Source organism: Blastomyces dermatitidis (genome assembly GCF_000003525.1).
Source record: "Blastomyces dermatitidis ER-3 genomic scaffold supercont1.2, whole genome shotgun sequence".
In the NCBI taxonomy this organism is placed as follows: domain Eukaryota; kingdom Fungi; phylum Ascomycota; class Eurotiomycetes; order Onygenales; family Ajellomycetaceae; genus Blastomyces; species Blastomyces dermatitidis.
In genome coordinates, this window is record NW_025544775.1 from 7,028,275 (window position 1) to 7,048,975 (window position 20,701).

At 46.3% G+C, this 20,701-nt stretch overlaps 8 protein-coding genes across 8 annotated transcripts; 3 read left to right on the plus strand and 5 right to left on the minus strand.

Moving 5' to 3' along the window:
* Positions 1-276: 276 nt before the first annotated feature.
* Positions 277-3,468, minus strand: BDCG_02302 (uncharacterized protein). Its single transcript, XM_045417850.1, has 4 exons — positions 3,191-3,468; positions 2,995-3,132; positions 2,836-2,928; positions 277-2,764 (listed from the first exon to the last, which is right to left on the minus strand). Exons 1-4 carry the CDS (start codon positions 3,230-3,232, stop codon positions 1,082-1,084), a joined length of 1,956 nt encoding a protein of 651 aa, XP_045274565.1. The 5' UTR covers positions 3,233-3,468; the 3' UTR covers positions 277-1,081.
* BDCG_02303 (V-type proton ATPase subunit E) lies at positions 3,368-5,348 on the plus strand. The gene is made up of 3 exons (XM_045417851.1): positions 3,368-3,797; positions 3,872-4,413; positions 4,539-5,348. The coding sequence occupies exons 1-3, from the start codon at positions 3,765-3,767 to the stop codon at positions 4,687-4,689; spliced, it is 726 nt and encodes a 241-aa protein (XP_045274566.1). The 5' UTR covers positions 3,368-3,764; the 3' UTR covers positions 4,690-5,348.
* BDCG_02304 (uncharacterized protein) lies at positions 5,014-8,371 on the minus strand. Its single transcript, XM_045417852.1, has 7 exons — positions 6,921-8,371; positions 6,760-6,861; positions 6,645-6,697; positions 6,459-6,591; positions 6,337-6,403; positions 6,126-6,276; positions 5,014-6,048 (listed from the first exon to the last, which is right to left on the minus strand). Exons 1-7 carry the CDS (start codon positions 7,867-7,869, stop codon positions 5,386-5,388), a joined length of 2,118 nt encoding a protein of 705 aa, XP_045274567.1. The 5' UTR covers positions 7,870-8,371; the 3' UTR covers positions 5,014-5,385.
* Positions 8,372-9,054: 683 nt separating this feature from the next.
* Positions 9,055-9,834, minus strand: BDCG_02305 (uncharacterized protein; the record flags this gene model as incomplete). The annotated part of the gene is made up of 3 exons (XM_045417853.1): positions 9,055-9,338; positions 9,399-9,625; positions 9,695-9,834. The coding sequence occupies 3 exons, from the start codon at positions 9,832-9,834 to the stop codon at positions 9,055-9,057; spliced, it is 651 nt and encodes a 216-aa protein (XP_045274568.1).
* Positions 9,835-11,000: 1,166 nt separating this feature from the next.
* Positions 11,001-12,102, plus strand: BDCG_16548 (uncharacterized protein; the record flags this gene model as incomplete). The annotated part of the gene is made up of 2 exons (XM_045425766.1): positions 11,001-11,526; positions 11,600-12,102. 2 exons carry the CDS (start codon positions 11,001-11,003, stop codon positions 12,100-12,102), a joined length of 1,029 nt encoding a protein of 342 aa, XP_045279986.1.
* A 352-nt stretch (positions 12,103-12,454) lies between these two features.
* On the minus strand, positions 12,455-12,637 carry BDCG_16549 (uncharacterized protein; the record flags this gene model as incomplete). The annotated part of the gene is made up of 1 exon (XM_045425767.1): positions 12,455-12,637. One exon carries the CDS (start codon positions 12,635-12,637, stop codon positions 12,455-12,457), a length of 183 nt encoding a protein of 60 aa, XP_045279987.1.
* A 242-nt stretch (positions 12,638-12,879) lies between these two features.
* On the minus strand, positions 12,880-13,769 carry BDCG_16550 (uncharacterized protein). The gene has a single exon (XM_045425768.1). It carries the CDS (start codon positions 13,578-13,580, stop codon positions 13,431-13,433), a length of 150 nt encoding a protein of 49 aa, XP_045279988.1. The 5' UTR covers positions 13,581-13,769; the 3' UTR covers positions 12,880-13,430.
* A 226-nt stretch (positions 13,770-13,995) lies between these two features.
* Positions 13,996-20,504, plus strand: BDCG_02306 (phospholipid-translocating ATPase). Its single transcript, XM_045417854.1, has 4 exons — positions 13,996-15,449; positions 15,524-18,484; positions 18,556-18,785; positions 18,851-20,504. Exons 1-4 carry the CDS (start codon positions 15,021-15,023, stop codon positions 19,674-19,676), a joined length of 4,446 nt encoding a protein of 1,481 aa, XP_045274569.1. The 5' UTR covers positions 13,996-15,020; the 3' UTR covers positions 19,677-20,504.
* Positions 20,505-20,701: the final 197 nt, after the last annotated feature.

The following is a 20,701-nucleotide window of genomic DNA, read 5'->3' on the forward strand; positions in this document are numbered from 1 at the left end:
TAATGTATCCCCCTGCGGATTTCGAACCCACGCGCCTTGGTTTCCCACGCCAAGGTGCTACCGGGTGGCCGCATTAACCATTCGGCCACCCTCTCTCTCTCTCGCCCAGTCCGCTGTCTGTCTTGTACTACTTTGTCTGGTTGCGGACTTGTTTTGCCTTTTATCTATGTGTTTTTTTTTCTATTTATTTATTTTATGAGAATCTTTTTTTTTTTTTTTTTTTTTTTTTTTTTTTTTTTTTTTTTTTTTTTTTTTAACCTTATCTTTTTAATTTTATTGCGATGTAGTTTTTGAATTCTTAATGAGATTTAATGAGATTTAAACCATGTAGAATGAGGCTTGGTCATTGATGCTTCGGTCAATAGACCGGTCTGCCTTCTCATCGACCGGTGAGTCGACAATCTATGTGTTTATCGGGGCACGGAAATAGAGAAGGCAGAGAAGAGAGGAAAGGGGCAGCTGGTGCAGTTTCAAAGAGGCCTTTTTTCTTCAAGCTGAGCCATGGCTTCTTATCTATACAGAGTACATACACAATGGACATACTCATGTTCCTTTCCGTCGGCTTCGTCGCTATATTTTCTTGGAGTATATGGATGGTATCCTTTATTTTTGGTTGTATTGCAAAATGTAGATTTGAATGTCTTCTACTCTCCTTCTTGTATGTACTATACATACAATTATCCCCTCTCGAAATGGCTGAGGGAAGAAATGGAAGGAAATGAACAGAGGGAAGGGAAGTAGAAAGTTAGTACAAAGGGGACAGAGTAAAAAGGAAAACACCCCGCACCCCTCCCCCAAAAAAAACCAGGCATATATGTATATAGTACTATACGACGATAAGCTGACATGACTCGCCCTGATGGCCAACTATCAAACACCCCCGTAAATCCATTATGCACGGATGCAGAAAGCCGTATAGACATAACACGAACATAACATAGGTTACACGCATCTCGGGATAAACGAAGCAAACAAGGCAAACAATCGAGGAAGCAAGCAATCAACGCGCATCCATCTACACCCGAGGTCTTCCAAATCATGACCTATCATATCATATACTCAATCCAATGTATCTATCTATCTATCCATGGGGCGGCGGCTCACCCTCCACCGCCATCTCCCGGCCTCCCGGCCTCCCTCTCCCGAACCCCACCCACCGCCCCAGCCAGCGCAATGGGCCCGTGAATTGCGACCGATCTTGAGCTCTCCGATCCTCGCCCGCGTCGCCCTGGCCGCCCGCACCATCGACTCTGCCATAGACACCGCCAACAGGAGCAGCCGTCGCATTGCTAACATCCCTCTGCCCCGCTCCGCGCATGTAATCGACAACAAGCGGCGACGACACGCGCCGTCGTTCACCGTCGCTGCTGCTGGTGACATGGCTACGGCGCATGAATCGTCGACGGCGCGATGGCGAGTCATAGGTCCCCGATGCCGACCGGAGGACTCTGCGGACTTGCTGCTGGCGGGCGTTCATTGCGGGGGATGGAGAAAGGGAGGATGGGTCGTTGGTGTTTAACGTGTTATTGTTCTCGTCGCTGTTGGTGCGGCTGGATGAGTGGCGTTTGCTTCTGCTGGTGTGAAAGGGGTAGGAGACGCCGCTCGTGCTGCGGTGGCGTTTGCACGGGGTGGTAAGGGTAGCGGGGGTGTATGGGAGTAGCGGGGAGGTGGGCAGTGCGAGAGGTTCAATATCAAGGTTCTCTTCGCAGTCGTCGAGTTCAGCCCAGATTTCGGCTGTTTCAAGGCTTGGTTGGGTGCTGCGGCGGATACTGGGAGAGAGACGGGATAGACTACGGGTATGACGGTGGGATGGTGAAGGGTGTTTCTGCTGTTGTTTTGTATGTTTATCTGGTTGTGATTTTGGTGTTTGGAGGAGAGGTTGGCGCTCTCCCACGGCTGTTTCTTCGTCTTCGAGGTAGTAGGTGTATTCTGGTGGGGTTGGTTGTTCCTCGAGGAGTCCAAGCCCAGGTGTTAGGGAGGTGGTTGGTGGAGGTCCAACTGCTACGGTACCAGGGTGGGAGGTGACGAGTTCTAATCTCCAGGATAAACAAAGAACGCCAGATAAGAGTATTACAGTTCCTAGCGCTATAAGACCCGCATGGAGGCCCGGAAGGCGCGAGGCTTGGTGGAAATATATAAGTCCGTCTAGAATCGCGATAACATTGTATATGCAAAAAACATAGGGGTAGAGGATGCTAGTGCTGCACAGCTTGAGGCCAGAATGCATGTAATAGAGCTGCGTTAGGGCAAGCACAACCAGGCCCAGGAGGATGATCCAGGACTGCCAGCGATTGAACTGGTTCACTCGATCTATTATGGTACGCACTATCAGCTCGACAGCTGATTTTGCGACCAGTAGTGAGTGCGCGGACAGTATGCCGCTGACGGATCCATACATCATCCCACGAAGGATTTTTATACGTGGGCTGTGGTGGCTGTGGAGGGATGGCGAATGTGGTATGTGTATGCGGTATTTTCTCACCCACTCTTGGGCTTTACCAGGGGTAGAGATGAGTTTCAGCATGCGAGCGCCTAGGAGGGTTAGTACTACCATCACGGCTGTCGCGGCCATCCATAGAAGAAATGGGCGGCGACCAAGTAAAACCAGCAGCTGGTCTAGAGTATGCGCAGGCTCGCCGATCGCGCCGAATATACCGATCAAAACAGCCCCGATTGAGACAAGAATCGTGCCAAAGATGGAGTAACGGGTGAACGGCTCCCCAAGGACCAAGGCTGCGAAAATCGTATTAAAAACGAGTCCGGACTAAGTGAGGCCAACGTTAGGTTCTTCTATCTATCTTATATGTGGGTAAGGAACGAGGAGTTTAGACATACTGCTTGTAGAGTGGATAGCACGGGGAGAGGTAGGGTCGTGATCTGGATCGTGCTCCCGACGATGTTGGAGATGACGAACATGAACATTCCCAACTAAGTCTCCGGTCAGTATAAACCGTCGCAACCAACCATCCAAACCCGCTGGACGCTGTCTCTCACCTGCCATCGTCGCCGTTTGTATGGTGGCCGGCGCAAATCATACGGGCTCTTTTCATCCTCGAGTATATGAGACTTGCGCTGGAGGGTCAGCCCAATGGCTTGGAGACTCGTCGATATCAAGCCGACGAGGACTCCAACCTGAACAAGAGTTAGAGGAATGCATAGGCAGTAAACCAGGGAGCGAGCGTTTATATACCGCAATGCTCCCACCTGGCGACAAGCCCCCTAACTGGCCCATCTCGTGGTATCCTCATGCATCGGCGAGAACAAGACAGGTTGGCAGTTGGAGGGGGCATCGACTAACAAATGCTATGTGTAGGGGAAGAACATTACTAGCATTGGATGAAAGGTATGTATGGAGCACAAACAAGCTCGTAGATGCAGATGTGGATGAGATGAGGATGTCTCGTATGTATGTCTAAGAGCCGTTGATGGATGCTTGCTTGGCCAGGAACAACGCTAGCCTGGACTGGGGCAGATGATCAGGAGCCGCAGCAACATCACAATCACCAAAACCTCATAGATGGAGATTGCAGACTAAACACAACGTTTACAGCTACAGCTACAGCTAGATAACTCTACACTCTCCTTTATTTATTGCCTCTGCTTGTTGCTGCTGAGAATACGCTTCGACTTCTTCTACTAGAAATCCTTGAATAACATACCGTTACCTGTTGCGACGTAGCTACCTCATACATCTATCACGTACCCCCCCCAATCGCCCCATACTACTAGCTTCACACACCCCCTCCCCCGGTCCCTCCGCCAAAATGTCACAAAGCCATGCTCTCTCAGACGATCAGGTAGGTCTTCCCGGCTAAGGTAAAGCAGAGAAAGCTTCACGCCTAGCTAACCATGACTCCCCCCCAACGGCCAGGTCGCGGGCGAACTCCGCAAAATGACCGCCTTCATCCGGCAAGAAGCGCTCGAAAAAGCCCGCGAAATCCAACTCAAAGCCGACGAGGAATTTGCCATCGAGAAATCAAAACTCGTCCGCCAAGAGACCGCAGCCATCGACCTGCTCTATGAAAAGAAGTTCAAACAGGCTGCTATGTCCCAACAAATCACCCGCTCCACCCTCGCCAACAAAACTCGTCTACGCCTCCTTACAGCCCGCCAGGAATTGCTGGATGAGCTGTTTGACAAGGCCAGGGAGCAATTGGCAGATGCGGCTACGGACGCGAAGGGGTCCAAGAAGGGGAAAGGTGGGGATGTGGATGGGTATCGGGCTACGTTGAAGGGTCTAGTGTTGGAAGGATTATATGCCTTGAATGAGAGGAAGGTGGAGGTGAGGGCGCGGAAGAAGGATTATGATATTGTTAAGAAGTCGATTGAGGATGCCAGGAATGAGTTTAAGGAGAAAGCTGGAAAGGATGTTGCGGTTGACATTCTGGAAAACGATCCCCTGCCCGAAGAATCGTAGGTTTTTCCCCATTGCCTTTCGTTGTTGCTGATAATCGGGGATTTTTTTCTTATTCTTTCGCGGAGCACTTTCCCACTGTCTTACATCATTTTTGCTAACTCCCTTTCTCCAATTTTTCCAGGGCCGGAGGCGTCTTCATCATCGGCACCGCGGGAAAAATCGACATCAACAACACCTTCGAAGAAAGGCTGCGGTTACTTGAAATCGATGCCCTTCCCGCTGTGCGAGAAACACTATTCGGCAAGAACAAGAACCGCAAGTTCTATGATTAGACGGCCTACAGCTCTTTTTTTGTTTGGCTTTTGTCATGTTTAAATACCTTTTGTTTTCTTTTGTTTTCTCTCTCCTTTTTTCCTTGTCGTATTCCTGTGTGTCCTTGACGGGGTTCGTTCCTTCTAGCCACTGGTTTTATGCATGCATTCATCGATACAGCTTGCGTTTCGAACTAGTGTACGGACGGTGTCGTTGTCGCACGAGCTTTCGACGTCTTTCTTGGCTCGGCTATCGCTCTTCTGTTTTACTAATATCGTCTTCTATGGCGATGGCGTCATTGAATTTCTGTCCTAGTTTTTTGTTATCAATATATACGTATATTTGTAGTGGGTTATTTAGATCAGGTCGAGGAGGCGCTTTTTCCGCCCTCCGCGAAGCCGGGACGCGCTGTCATGGTTTGTTTTACGTGTGCATATCTGTACTTGGATGTTTGATCTTGTTGTTCTACAACCATTCATCAGGTCTTTCATGATGATTTCTTGCAGGGGGAAGACAATTTTTTTAGTAATAGTAGAAGTATAGATACCCGTCCTCTGAACGGGTCCATCCCACGGCTTCATCCATTTCCATTCCATACCTAATACTAGATCTTATTGCATTACCAAGTAAAATTAATATATAGTTACCTCACTGGAAGTATCACAATCATTAAATAAATCAACCAACGATACCTTCGTACGTTTTTGATTTTATCTTTACTGTAAACCGTTCGCGCGGCCTTTCCCAGCACCCCACTGTGCGGCGAACAACTCATTCACTTTCACCGGATGTTTCTCTGCTTCCTTCTTCTGCCCTTCTGTCCTCACATACCACTGCTTCGCCGGCCTCAGCCTCGTCCGCACCCCATACTCAAGTCGATAGTACAACGCCTGCAACCGCTCCCTCGTCTCCGATCTCCGGAGGTGCGACGCCCCCGAATCCCTAATTGCCGAAAACATTGCCTTGATACAATCCGCCAGGTCGTCTACGGCGGCGTTGAATTGATGCTCGCTCCGCCTGTCTACTTGGCCGTCTTTATTCACAAATGATGGTCTGGCCGTGCCGGAATCGATGGCGATATCTAGGATGGAAACCAGTGCGTGTAGCTCCCAAAAGTTGAACCTGTCGTTGGACCCGCTGGAGCGTATGTTTGTGTCGAAGCGTGGGTCATTTTTGAGATGTTTGGTGAGACCGGGGAGATCGAAGAGCTGGGTTTTCGGCCTGTTGAGGAAGGAAGGGTCGCGATAGAACCACGCCCAGGCGAGGCGACAGCGGAAGAGGGCGAGACGAGGGCTTGTGGGGAGGATGTGCTTCAGGAGTTGGTTTTGGAGTTCGATGTCATTTATAGTGTTGAAGAGATGCAGGGAGAGATTATGGAGCTGAGAGGGTATGTTTTGGTAAGTTTTCGGTTTTCTTGCACGAGGGGTAGTAAGCTAGCTATGTGCATAACACTTACTGCTGGATCTGGTATTGCAATCGGATTTTCCAAGAGGGCTACTATGAAATTCTGTACTTCAACGCAGACGAGGCAATCGGTCATGGCTGCCTCGTCTATGGCAAGTCGGAGGATTATTTTAAGGGTATGTTGAAGAGTGTCGTCGTTGAACCTGATTTAAAGTAATTAGATGGCTATCATCACCGCTATGCGGGACCATCGCGCTACTTACTTTTCTGATAGTACGCGTATGAGCTCTAATACCGATAAGAGGTTTCGATTATCCCGATTCCAATATTCTAGTACAAGCATTAACTACGAGAGCGCATTGTAACAAAAGCATCAACGACTTACCATCGGAGATATGGTAATCGGGTTGTAGACTAGTAGAAACAGCTAACGCAGCTGGTCTTGCTCCGAGCCTCTGGAAAAGCTGATCAATATCGCTTGGGGTTATTAGGGATGATATGCGCGCCGAGGATAATTCCTAGAATGGTCAGCGGTATTTCTTTCACGTATTGAGGATTGTATGAGGCATGCCTGCAATACTGTGACATTTGCTGATCGCATGTAACCGTCCTTCTCCAGGGGAACTGGTGAAAACCTGTTAATATACAAACAAACCTATTACAATGATAGAATGGGATAAACGAACTGGTTTGCATCAACCATAACAAGATCTCATTGGGCAGGGGCTTGCTGGAAAACCTATTCGCTACAATTCCAGAGTAGAATGCTGGGCCACGCCTGCTAGTATCTAGAATGAGAATTAATAAAAATGCTCGCCAAATTTGTAACAAGAAAAAAAGTTCTAACCTTTTAGACTAACTTCCCACAACCCAGGATGTATCCACCCCGAAGGAAACTTCAGTCGTGGTACCTCTGGCAGTGTTTCATCGAAGAACAACCAGCTTCTTCCCGTCGCAAATGTTTCCGTCCGCTCAACTGCATCTTTGAGTCGCTGGATCCCTTTTGTATCCGTCTCGTCCTCGACGGCCGCGGCTAGTAGGTCATGACGTAGGACTCCCCGGGGCTTTTCAGGTTTGACTTTAGGGCGTAGGCTCTGCTTTATTTTCGCAACCTTGGCTTCGGTTGCCTTATCATTGGCAGCGTCTGCGACAAGCGTGTCCAAGGAAAATTGATACTTCGGCAAATCATCACGGCCATTGAGCTTCGCAGAGCTACGGCCTGAGGGGTATTGCTGACGTCTGCTTGCCACCCTGACGCCAGAAGTGTCCCTCCCAGGCTTGTGAGAATGGGACGAAATGTCGGGGGAGGACGCTAAGATCGGTCTCTTTAGAAATTGGGCCAATAGATCATCCGCCGTTTCTAGATCTGAGAGTGATTCTGTATCCCCGTCGGAATTCGTGACAATCACCTCGCCATCTCTTACAATGCGCTGGGATGAGGAACCGAAGCTGGCGTTGAATGAGTGCGTTAACCGATGTTGGCCATCCCGAGGTTCGGATGTTTGGTTATGTGGCAGGGTCCTGTCGGAAAATGTATCATCGCCGGCTTGTTGAGAGATTGAGGAGAAGTCTGACGCATCCTTTATCTGCGATCCCCCTCGTCTGAAGGGAATGGGAGAGCGAAAGGCGGGAGTTGACAACGCAGATGCGGGCGGGGATGATAGCGGAGAGGTTGAAGCCGCAGATGCGTTATCGTCTTCTAATCCGCCACTTGGAGTCCCTATTTGGGGACAAGGACTCTGTCTGGAAACGGAACTACCCGGATGCCTTCTGGGGGTGCTGTGGCTGGTTGACATCGTTTGGCGACAAGCTGGCCGGTGGAGATCATGATGCTGTTGTGGCGGTCTGTCATCGGTCAGACGCGCCAGACGAAGTACGTCCAGGTCGCGAGATCACGTGGTGTTAATTGGAATATTCATCCCAACAATGGATTGAAGCAGAGATCCGAGTACGAGACATTCGATGCAGATCAATAATGTTCGGATTGCGTTGTTGAGTTAAATAACGCTCTTGGTTGGCTAGATCGAGGCCTTTCACATCCGCCTGTGTATCTGCGGTTGGAAATGGCTGAAACAAGCACGGTGCGTCATGACGACGATGATGGAGGGGAGAGTTATTTTTATATTGATCGGAGAGCTGTATAGACCTGTACGACACCTTTTATTTTCGGCTTTTCTTAGAGATTTCGGGACCTGATAATAAAATCAGATGGCTACATGGTAAACAGGCAACACCTGTATTAGAGTTTAGAAGTGTATTATTCGATTACTGGCGGCGCGTTGCTGACGATTGATCTCGCAAAGAGTGCTGGATGCTGGTGTTGAGACCATGTACCTACCTACCTGTATTTAATCTGCTGGCTTTGACTGGTTACCGGCGACATGAAGATTGCTAATCTGAATATCTCTGATATGCTTGGCCCGACGAGCTCGAGAAAATAGAAAAATATTCCACAAGTTCTGAACTTTCCTTTTGCTTTTATTTTTGGAGCTAGTTACACCATGCTTTCATGTTTCGTAACGTTAATAATAGTGTGAATGTGCTTCGAGATATGGAAATAGTGACTTGTACAGCTGTGTACTATGTGACCTTGAAACAGCGCACTCCCAAGCATCCATGGATCTAGATCATCATTAGAATCTTGGAATCGTAGACAATCCCTATTGTTTTTTCTCTCTTCATTTTCATTTATCGTTGTAGTGCTGGTGGCCCTCTTTCCCCGGTTACGGGCCAGGAAGTGATCAATACATTTTGACTTTTCAACGGAAGTTTCGCTTGGGGTTGTCTCCGAGTACATCAGACAGGTGGCAAGTTTGGAGGTAGGAGATTTCCTCAAGCAGGATCATCGCCATTTTCAGAAATTCACCACAAATAGTTAGCTCAATGTATGGGCCATTCCATTTGTTGCGAGAGCGCACAAGTGAATGCAGGCGCTATATCAGATTCTGATGATGCTTCAGGAGAGCTCGTTGGAAAATATCTTAGCTCGCCCTTGGAAGGTCAATGTCAACCAGCCATGCCAGGTGCGACGGATAATCCTCATCCACACCTTTAATGGATGCATTTACAAAGAGCGTTTGCGAGCCCGCTGCAATAGGATAGGCATCTCCAGAACAATGACTGGTTGCGTAGCACGTCTTAGCACACTTCCCCGACTTATCCCCACTCCCCTCTAAACTTTCAGGCCCACCAGGTTCCGATCTCAATCCACCTCTTAATGTCGATAGATCTACCACCAAAACTAAACGCTCTTCACCGACATCAGCTAAATATGAAGGGGGTGCAGTCATCTAATCTACCGGTGGCCATGTAACGAGCTTCGCACCCCAGGCTTCATGAATGTGCCCGAAACAGTGTAACCGTGGTCGAGTGCGGGAAACGGCTTCGAAGACATGTGTGCTACCCGCCCTGGCGCCTGACAGTGTGCGATCCAGGATACCTTTTGGTGGGCCATGGGTCATGACCAAGTCGACGCCGTTGTCGATTTCAAATGTATATCCCAGCCTGGTATGGTATTGAAACGCCCAGCCTCCACATGAGGGTGTTATAGGGCTAGCATAGACAGTCAACGATGCGCCATTCTTTTAAGGTAAAATGGTGGGTTCCCTCCTCCAGAAATACGATGCCGGCGGATCTGGCAGTATCATTGCCGAAGAGCTGCCTCGCCTCTCCAAAGTCGCCGTAGGCTCTCTTAATTCGTGCTGGGTCAAGATACTTGGCCTGTTGTCCAACTCAGAAAGGAATATCCAGAGTGTAGTCATGGTTTCCTGCGATGACAAGCTTGAGGGGTGCGTTGAGATTTGTTAGGAGCTTTATGGTAAGGTGGAACTCCTCTAATGTAGACCCCTCTGTGAGATCGCCACAGTGGATTGCAACGTCTACCTACATGTTGGCGGGGTTCTGTTTGGGCACATTCTAGGTTGTGAGTATCAGAAAATGATCTGCTGAAGGTTCCAAGGTTGTAATTTATACCACGTGACTCTCATGTCTCCAAGGTGAGGTCCAATCAATCAATGGCCTTTGCATAACAATAAAAATGAAAAGTACGTATCTTCTATATGAGAATCACATAGTTATACAAACATCATTTTCTTTAATATCTTCATCAACATCTTAGATATGAGCATGAAATTGAAATTTAAAAGATTAGAACTACTCAAATAATATATTGTGGCGGACATATTACTTGCGAAAACAGAATTTTCCCAGCCCCCCCTGAAAATTAGTAGCAAAACACCACCAAAAAATCAAAATATCCGCGTTTCTCTAGAATCATTCAATATCATCCAATACACATCTTTTTCAATCAAATATCATCCAAATACGTGTCTTTCTTACCTTTATCATCAATATGCCACCTCAACTCTGTGATTTCATTATCAATAAGATTGTACATCTTAAGAATGATTATATGTCTGCTGAGATCGTGTGAAGCATTGATTATCACCTGTGTATATTGAATTCAATGAAATCTTCACTGTTTTGAAACTGCTAGAGAACTCTGTTCAACATGTGATATAAAGTCAAAGATTATATCAGATATCTCTTCAATTCTGAAGAGATTTGATGAAGATTTTGAAGCTTTTTTATATCATGCAGTTGAGAACTTCATAAGAGAAAAAGATATAAAAGAATATTTCAGATCTACTTATATAGAATAGTATTATAATAATTAGAAAGATTCAGATTACAATTCATTATAATATAAATTTAGAAGTGAAAGTAGTATGAGATCTGTTCTCATCACTATAAATAGTGAATAAAGATGATTTGAATTTCTGCAATTTTGTCTGTTATAATGGACTTTTTAATCCATCTCTTATAATTTGAAATATACTCTTGTCAATATTCATATGAAGCAACTGTTCCCTTGTCAATCAATTGAAGTATTCATCAAATTGAGGTATTGAACTGCTTTGAATTGGAGATGGAACAGTGGATTCAATGGAAGATTCAACGGCGGATTCGATGGAAGATTTCAACAGTGTATTCGATGGAAGATTCAACGGTGGATTTGATGGAAGATTCAATGATGGATTCGATGGAAGATTCAACGATGGATTCGATGGAAGATTTCAACGGTGGATTTGATGGAAGATTTCAACAGTGTATTCGATGGAAGATTTCAACGGCGGATTTGATGGAAGATTTCAACAGTGTATTCGATGGAAGATTCAATGATGGATTCGATGGAAGATTTCAACGGTGGATTCGATGGAAGATTTCAACAGTGTATTCGATGGAAGATTCAACGGCGGATTCGATGGAAGATTTCAACGGCGGATTTGATGGAAGATTTCAACAGTGTATTCGATGGAAGATTCAACGATGGATTCGATGGAAGATTCAACGATGGATTCGATGGAAGATTTCAACGGTGGATTCGATGGAAGATTTCAACAGTGTATTCGATGGAAGATTCAACGGCGGATTCGATGGAAGATTTCAACAGTGTATTCGATGGAAGATTCAACGGCGGATTCGATGGAAGATTTCAACGGCGGATTTGATGGAAGATTTCAACAGTGTATTCGATGGAAGATTCAACGATGGATTCGATGGAAGATTTCAACGGTGGATTCGATGGAAGATTTCAACAGTGTATTCGATGGAAGATTTCAACAGTGTATTCGATGGAAGATTTCAACGGTGGATTTGATGGAAGATTTCAACAGTGTATTCGATGGAAGATTTCAACGGCGGATTTGATGGAAGATTTCAACAGTGTATTCGATGGAAGATTCAATGATGGATTCGATGGAAGATTTCAACGGTGGATTCGATGGAAGATTTCAACAGTGTATTCGATGGAAGATTTCAACGGCGGATTCGATGGAAGATTCAACAGTGTATTCGATGGAAGATTCAACGGTGGATTCGATGGAAGATTCAACGGTGGATTCGATGGAAGATTTCAACAGTGTATTCGATGGAAGATTCAACGGCGGATTCGATGGAAGATTTCAACGGTGGATTCGATGGAAGATTTCAACAGTGTATTCGATGGAAGATTTCAACGGTGGATTTGATGGAAGATTCAACAGCAGATCTGGATGTGGATGATAATGAGATTGTGAATTCAGTTCTTCTATTCCTTTCATCATATATTTCATCATCATCACATTGATTATCTCACTTGAGAATGTCATATTGAATGAAGTTGAAGCTGTCAGAGCTGAAGAAGGGAATATAATCACTGACATTTGAGAGATCTGTATAGAAGAATTGATTGTAGAAATTATAGATTCATTCTTCTAATTCTTCTTCTTCTTTCTACTTATTAATCATTTTGTCATCTCTCTTGTTCTTTATCTCATTGATAATCACCCGTTCATACAATCTGTATGAGATATCAGACTCAGGTGTAGAGATTTGTGAATATCAAGAATCCTCAGACTGAGTCTCTATATCCTTCTCATTCATCTGCTCCTTCATCTCATCATTGACTGGATCCTCTTCATTATCCAGAACTTCTGGAACAGGTAGTTTGAGGAGACTGAGGTGCAGGGTAGGAGTCTTTGTACAGGCTTGCGAAGCAGCAGGACAGCAGGTGTTGTGAGGCATATTGAAAAAAGAGTTGATTGATATATGTGGATTTGATGATAAAGATAAGAAAGACGCGTATTTGGATGATATTTGATTGAAAAAGATGTGTATTGAATGATATTGAATGATTCTAGAGAAATGCAGATATTTTGATTTTTTGGTGGTGTTTTGCTACTAATTTTCAGAGGGGGCTGGGAAAATTCTGTTTTCGCAAGTAATATGTCCGCCACAATAATGAATATAATATTTTTTTCATACGAATATCTTTTTCTCAAATCTGAAAAACAGATACATACTTTCATTTTTATCATTACACTGTTTTTATCATTACAGTGTGGCACAACCCAACATCAGGTGTGGGTGCGCAAAGGCATGATTAGTACTCCGTAGTTAATAAAGCTTCGTACGGAGTTCTGCTGCAGGGCGAAGCAGACTCTCGCTCATATGAAGCCACAGCATTTGTCAACAACATGCTGGCAATCTAGTAGGTTCCACGGTTGAGAAAGGACATTTTCTTTTCCAATGTATTACTTTCCCTGCATCCATGCATGTAATCCCCATCCGCTGAGATCAAGGCGATTTTGCAGTGAAGGAATAGTTTAGTTATCTGGATTAATCGCTTTCTCATGTACTCTGTATGGATTCTTCATTTTCACCGTTGCGGGCGCTAAGTTCCCGAGTGCTGGGCAGCTGTCGGATAAATTGGGATCCTGATCGCCAGTTGTGGATTCACCGGCCATGTCCCCGACCCGGACTCCACCTCTGGCGACGACGTAGCAAGCCCGCCATAAAAGTTCTTATTAATTATTATTCAGCACTCAAGGTTACATCCATGGTTGTTGCCAGTCTGTTCATAACTCTTGCAGCCGCTCTTTGGAGATGATCCGCCTTCCGACGTCTCCACGAGATCCCCAGGCAAGTCACCACAAGACCAGAAACTCCTTTCACCTGGGCTGGGCATGGAACCTGGGCTGGACCTCAGCCACAAAAGTAAATTGCGATGGTATCGAGGACACTCCTTGGTGTAAAATTGCGGTATCAACACAGCATGGCCTAACCGGTAGCACGATGCGATACTATTCCAAGAATCTGAGAACCGTCTGTATCTGCCCGACGCGAATAGGCAGGTGTTTATGATTATAAAAATTATATATTATTGACGAACAAAGATATATGAAATAATATTATAGGAGCTTGCGGTGATGTATTTTGTCTGTCATGAAGGAGCCGACCTGGGGTTGGTGCCGCTAACACGGATTGCTAGCGGGCTGCTAAAACGTTAAAGGGGCAAGCCAGCAGAGAACCCTCGTTCTGATTATAATACTCCGTACTCCGTAACTACAGCGTAAAATAACAATCAGCCATGTTTGATCCCTGAGGACGGGGTAGAACTTTTCGCGGCCGATCCGTTCCCCTATTATTATTATTATGATGATGGGCTTAACCTCGCGGTTTCGGTTCTTCCTAGATATGTCCGATGAGCAACCAAAAATATAAGGCGATCGAACCACAGAACTGTAGAGAGTGGAGGCGAAGTGGCTGAGATCCCCCCCCTCCAGTTCCGAGGGCCCGCCGTGCAGGAGTTCACCGGTTTGGCCCATGGATGACGATGGGGGTGAAAAAAGAAAGCTACTTAAGAGTTCCGGCCCGGGTTAACTAAGCCAGCGTCCGATGACTGATGACTGATGACTCGTATTTACCATACATACGGTTTTGTACTGTTGTACTGTACCGTACCAGGCACGCACGCAAGGCATCATTCTAATCCTGGCTGTGCTTTTCCTTCCTTCCACCTCAGCGACTACCTACCACTTACCACTTACCACTTACCACTACCACTACCACTACTTACTTACTACCCTACCCAGACGAACTTCAACACGGACTCCCCTCCCCGTCTTCTGTTCACGGTGTCCTATACTGGATCACCATTCACGGCTCCAGATCCCTTACATCACGCCTTCTTTCTACTCTTTTCTGTGGTGTAGTCGGCTGCCTCATGGCAATTACGTCGTCAGTTTCATCCCCGATTTGCTGACCAATTCACTCTTTCCATTAATAACTACCCCAATCGTCTTCTCTACTATCTATCCTCCTTCGAACCCACTGTCTGGGCTTACCAATACGCCCAGCGCCTCCATTTTACATAGCACGGATCCATTCTTTTATATCGAGTCGTCGAGTCGTCAGGTCTCAATCACATATATTCTTAATTTCACCGTCTCGTTCTTCTTTGGTCGTTTTTCGCTGTTCTCGACCGCCCCTGAGGCGTTTTAATCCGACACATCCGAACACTCCTTGAGCTTTCTCGGCTGCTTAAACAATTGCAAATGTGCGGAATATCCTCCTGACCCGATTCCCTCTCTGGTTTTATGTTATAGGTAGTATTAAAAAGCCCGGAATGGCCGAGGTACAATTTGGCGCGGAGGATGAGGCCACCATCTCGAAGCCCGTTAGAAGGATGCGATGGGCCACCCAACGCCATGCGGGTGCCGGCGGATCGCGAAAAAGACGGTCTATAATGGATAGACTGCACCGTCGCGTCAGTTCCAAGGACGAAAAACGGAAATCGACTGCTAGCTCCTTGCCAAATGGCGAGGGGTCGACCATCGACGAAGGCTCCGTTGACAATTTGAATCTTCGAAGGATATTTTGCAACGTGCCACTTTCTGATGATGTGAAGGACGAGGACGGTCGCCTCATGGCCAATTATGCGAGGAATAAGATAAGAACGGCAAAATATACCCCGTTAAGTTTTGTTCCGAAAAATTTGTGGTTCCAGTTTCATAATATTGCAAATATTTACTTTTTGTTCACTATTATTCTATCTGTAAGTTTGCTTGCCATCCCGTATTGTCCGTAGTATGTTAAATTTGGCTAATCTGTCGTGAATTAAAAATACAGATTTTTCCAATTTTCGGCGCCACCAACCCTGGGCTGAGCTCAGTCCCCCTAATCTCCATTTTAACAGTTACTGCCATTAAAGATGCGATTGAAGACTGGAGACGAACCGTGCTTGATAATGAGCTAAACAATTCCCCAATTCATCGATTGGTTGAATGGGACAATGTTAATTCAGTTGAAGATAATGTTTCGTTATGGCGGAGGACCAAGAAAGCAACCACCAGAGTTGTGGTGAAGTTTTGGAGGTTAATAAATTCTCTGAAAAAAGGGGGACAGGCAACGGCTTCCGATGACGATATCCTCGCCGGAGAACGACCGTCTATAGATACCAGACGCACACACAGAAACTCGACGTATTCATTCAGACAGTCGTTCCAGTTCAATAATCGCGATTCCCAGGAGAACGGTGGTGCCATACAAATGACACCTGTCCCATCACCTAAACTTGACCAACGCAACCCGCAGATGGACGGACAAACATCTTCAACTAACTACCTATCTCCCGATCCTTACCAGACATCAGACCGTCCGCATGCGCGTCGCGACTACGGGAGTGTGTTAAATAAGTCGAAACAAACCCCTCAGACCGCAAGGTTCAAGCGTGACTACTGGAAAAACGTGCAGGTGGGCGATTTCGTGCGAATTTACAACGAAGAGCCCATTCCTGCGGATGTTGTTGTCTTGTCCACATCTGACCCAGACGGGGCTTGCTACGTTGAAACGAAGAATCTCGATGGAGAAACAAATTTGAAGGTACGACAAGCGCTTCATTGCACTCGCGACGTAAAGCATGCCAGGGACTGCGAGAAGGCAGAATTCATGATCGAGAGTGAAGCTCCGCATCCAAATCTGTACGAGTACAATGGAGCGATTAAATGGAAGCAACATGACGCGAATTCCCCGGATGGACCTGGGAGAGAAATGGTGGAGCCAATTACCATTAACAATATACTACTCCGTGGCTGTAGCATACAGAATACTGAGTGGGTTTTGGGAATGGTGATTTATACCGGCCTTCAAACAAAGATCATGCTTAATTCAGGCGCTACACCAACAAAGCGAGCAAAGCTTGCCAGAGATTTGAACTGGAACGTCATCTACAATTTCATCATTCTGTTCCTCATGTGCCTTGTGTCTGGAATCGTTCAAGGTGTCACGTGGGGAGAAGGAGATAATTCTTTGAATTTCTTCGAATTTGGGTCCTACGGCGGCTCGCCTCCTGTCGACGGCTTTGTCACATTCTGGGCTGCCGTTATTCTCTATCAGAATCTCGTCCCTATCTCGCTCTATATATCCCTGGAAATTGTTCGAACCGCACAGGCCATCTTCATTCACAGCGACACTTTCATGTTTTACGACAAACTTGGTTATCCTTGCACGCCCAAGTCATGGAATATTTCGGACGACCTTGGGCAGATCGAGTATATCTTCTCCGATAAAACGGGGACACTGACCCAGAACGTGATGGAATTCAAGAAATGCACTATCAACGGCGTTTCATACGGTGAAGCCTACACAGAAGCTATGGCTGGAATGCAGCGTCGCGAGGGTATCGACGTGGAAGAAGTCTCCAAAAGGGCTCATGAAACTATTGCCAAATCTCGCGTTCAAATGCTCCAACAGCTTCGTTCTATCCATGACAATCCTTACCTCCATGATGAAGAACTTACGTTTGTTTCTCCCGATTTCGTCTCTCACCTTTCTGGAACCGCTGGCGAGGAGCAGCAAGCCGCCAACGAGCATTTCATGCTTGCCTTGGCTCTATGCCATACAGTTATAACAGAACGTACTCCAGGTGACCCTCCTAGGATTGAATTCAAAGCTCAATCTCCTGATGAAGCAGCGCTGGTCGCGACTGCACGAGACTGCGGGTTTACTGTGCTGGGAAGATCGGGTGACGACATTCGGCTGAACGTTATGGGCGAAGAACGGTCGTATACGGTTCTGAACACTTTGGAATTCAACTCATCAAGAAAACGGATGAGCGCAATTATTCGCATGCCCGATGGAAAAATTATCTTGTTCTGCAAAGGTGCCGATAGTATAATCTATTCTCGCCTGGCTCGTGGGCAACAACAACTCCTTAGAAAGGCGACTGCAGAGCACCTTGAAATGTTCGCTAGGGAAGGCCTGCGGACCCTTTGTGTCGCCGAGAGAGTGTTGAGTGAAGAAGAATACCAAGAATGGAACAAGTCTCATGATTTGGCTGCGCAGTCGCTCACTGACCGTGACGTGAAGCTCGAGGAAGTCTCAAGTGCCATTGAGCAGGAACTTACCCTTCTTGGTGGCACTGCCATTGAGGATAGGCTGCAGGATGGCGTCCCCGATACTATTTCCCTCCTGGCGACTGCTGGAATCAAGCTATGGGTCCTTACAGGAGATAAGGTTGAAACTGCCATTAATATTGGATTTTCGTGCAATCTGCTCTCCAACGAGATGGAGTTGATCGTTTTCAATATCGATAAGGACGACCCTGACTCGGCCGCATATGAACTTGACACGAATTTGGCGAAGTTTGGTCTTACTGGCTCTGACGAAGAGCTAATCGCTGCTCAAAGCAACCACGAACCACCAGCTGCGACACATGCACTCATTGTGGATGGAGACGCACTTAAACTCATGCTTACCCCGGAGCTAAAGCAGAAATTCCTCCTCTTATGCAAGCAGTGCAAATCCGTGCTGTGCTGCAGAGTTAGCCCTGCTCAGAAAGCCGCCGTTGTGCATATGGTAAAGACTGGGTTGCACGTCATGGCACTTGCTATTGGTGATGGCGCGAACGATGTTGCGATGATCCAAGAAGCCGACGTGGGAGTTGGCATCGCCGGTGAGGAAGGCCGACAGGCTGTCATGTCATCAGATTACGCAATTGGCCAGTTCCGATTCCTTCAGCGTCTCGTCCTCGTCCATGGAAGATGGTCTTATCGACGGCTTGGTGAGACTATTGCCAATTTCTTCTACAAGGTACGCGTGCATATGTTGTTTACTTGGTTTCGACCTCTTGCTTACGTGTATCCTGCTAACTCATTTTGTAGAATCTTGTATGGACGTTTGCGCTCTTCTGGTATTCGATATACAACAACTTCGATGGCTCCTACCTTTTCGACTTCACGTACATCATCCTGGTCAACTTGGCCTTTACATCTCTCCCTGTGATATTGATGGGTATCTTCGACCAAGATGTGGACGACAGGGTCTCTCTGGCTGTCCCACAGCTTTATAAAACTGGTATCGAGCAGAAGGAATGGACACAGAAGAAGTTCTGGTGAGTAGATTTTTTCCCACCCTGCCGAATAATCTAACAATTTTCTAACATATTTGAATCCACAGGCTTTATATGCTGGACGGGCTATACCAGTCTATTATGTGCTTCTTCATGACCTACCTCGTTTATCGTCCCGCCACTGGAGTAACGGATAACGGACTCGACCTCAGTGATCGGATGCGTATGGGAGTCTTTGTGGCCTGTTCCGCTGTGATTGCTAGCAACACTTACATTTTATTGAACACCTATCGCTGGGATTGGTTGACCGTTCTGATCAATATAATCAGCACCCTGCTCATCTTTTTCTGGACGGGTGTCTATACCTCAGTGGAGAGCTCTGGCCAGTTCTTTGAGGCTGGTCAGGAGGTATTTGGCACGCTCGCCTTTTGGGCTTTGACCTTCTTGACCGTGACGATGTGCTTGTCGCCTCGATTTGCGATCAAATCAATCCAAAAGATATATTTCCCGAGAGACGTGGACATCATTCGGGAACAGGTTGTTGCGGGGAAATTCAAATACTTGGATGACTATGAGGCGTATGTTCCTCCGACTGCTCGAGACTTGTCCCCCGCATCCACAGAGCTTGGGAAACCCATGGATATGTCAACGAAGCGATCGAAATCTATTCCTGAAGACGAGCGACCGATATACCCACCATCCGTCGCCCCCACTGCAGCAACTCACAACCCGAGAAGTCAAAATGGAAGCGATGGAACAGGATACACCGCAAGCTTAGAATTCCGACATAAACAGCAGCAATCAGTTGACCTCGGACCATCATACGACCGCGTTCGACAGTCTATGGAACCGGTTAGGAGCAGCTTTGAAGCCACCCGTGACTTTACCTCCGCCGCGATGCTCAGTCGCATGGAGTCAACTCACCAAGGTTAACATGAGCCGCTATACCCAACAAATCCAAACCACCGCCGACTTCTCTACATCATTCCGCCGAATCTCTTTTTTTCTCTTATGTTCAACCTTTGTAATGTATACTGTTTACTGACCGCCACTATGCCCCTGATGACTCTTCTTTCGCTTTCATATATTCTCCTTTTTTCCCTTTTTCCCTTTGCTATTATTAAGCTGTGTCACTTTTCAACTGTGCCTTCCATTTTATTTCTGCGCCAAAAGATCTTGCATGAGCGTCAAAATCTGCTTTGCTTCCCCTTGACCCTCTCCCTTTTTCCTTTCCATTTTTCCGTCCTGTTTTCTAAAACATTATTACCATTAGAGGCGTTCAACTTGTTGCATGTTTGACTTTTGGATTTTCAGGGGAGGGGAAACTTGTACACTTTTTGGTATTTTCTTTTTCTTTGACCAGCGCGTGGAATTACGAATTTTTCAAAATTTTAGTATATAACCAACTTTTTGTTTTTGTTTCTTCCTCTTGCCGCCGTTTGCTTCATTTCTTCTCTTCCAACCCTCTTCATGCCGCCCATCCCCTTTTTTTTCTATTATTTCTTGGCTCTAATCGGTAATCGGTAAATATCTATCGTTCTTCCTGATATATATTTTATTCCTCGCGCAACCCTGAAACCAGGCTATACCTACCTTAACACTTATTCTTACCTCTTTCCCTTCCCTTCTCCCCCTTTTTCCCCATCCTGATTTCACTTTTCTTTTGCATTTTCTTTCTCCCTGTTTAACTGTGTCCTGATGTACATAGTGCGTACAAAAAAAAAAAAAAAAATTTAACTACGTCTTTCTCGATCGTAATAACTAGCCATCCGTAACTCTTCTGTCGTTTGTTGTCATGCCCGTTCCTGGGCCTACATTTTGCTTTGTTTGGTCACTTGAGGTCCACGTACTGATTCCCAAGATACTCCTCAATCTAGTGTAACTGGACATTTGTTGTTAACAGGCCTGATATAGTGAAAAGAAAATGGTAGCGAGGGGGGCAACAACGGGGATACGAG

Excerpts from the sequence above, each read along its gene's own strand:
- BDCG_02302 (XM_045417850.1), bottom strand. The coding sequence starts at position 3,232 with ATGGGCCAGTTAGGGGGCTTGTCGCCAGGTGGGAGCATTGCG. Across the intron at positions 3,133-3,190 it reads CGCCAGGTGGGAGCATTGCG|GTTGGAGTCCTCGTCGGCTT; the intron begins GTATATAAACGC and ends ACTCTTGTTCAG. Across the intron at positions 2,929-2,994 it reads ACAAACGGCGACGATGGCAG|TTGGGAATGTTCATGTTCGT; the intron begins GTGAGAGACAGC and ends CCGGAGACTTAG.
- BDCG_02303 (XM_045417851.1), top strand. The coding sequence starts at position 3,765 with ATGTCACAAAGCCATGCTCTCTCAGACGATCAG. Across the intron at positions 3,798-3,871 it reads ATGCTCTCTCAGACGATCAG|GTCGCGGGCGAACTCCGCAA; the intron begins GTAGGTCTTCCC and ends CCCAACGGCCAG. Across the intron at positions 4,414-4,538 it reads GATCCCCTGCCCGAAGAATC|GGCCGGAGGCGTCTTCATCA; the intron begins GTAGGTTTTTCC and ends CAATTTTTCCAG.
- BDCG_02304 (XM_045417852.1), bottom strand. The coding sequence starts at position 7,869 with ATGTCAACCAGCCACAGCACCCCCAGAAGGCATCCGGGTAGTTCCGTT. Across the intron at positions 6,698-6,759 it reads GTTATGGTTGATGCAAACCA|TTCCCCTGGAGAAGGACGGT; the intron begins GTTCGTTTATCC and ends GGTTTTCACCAG. Across the intron at positions 6,404-6,458 it reads CGATTACCATATCTCCGATG|AATATTGGAATCGGGATAAT; the intron begins GTAAGTCGTTGA and ends TGCTTGTACTAG.
- BDCG_16550 (XM_045425768.1), bottom strand. The coding sequence starts at position 13,580 with ATGCCCAGCCCAGGTGAAAGGAGTTTCTGGTCTTGTGGTGACTTGCCT.
- BDCG_02306 (XM_045417854.1), top strand. The coding sequence starts at position 15,021 with ATGGCCGAGGTACAATTTGGCGCGGAGGATGAGGCCACCATCTCGAAG. Across the intron at positions 15,450-15,523 it reads TGTTCACTATTATTCTATCT|ATTTTTCCAATTTTCGGCGC; the intron begins GTAAGTTTGCTT and ends TTAAAAATACAG. Across the intron at positions 18,485-18,555 it reads TTGCCAATTTCTTCTACAAG|AATCTTGTATGGACGTTTGC; the intron begins GTACGCGTGCAT and ends CTCATTTTGTAG.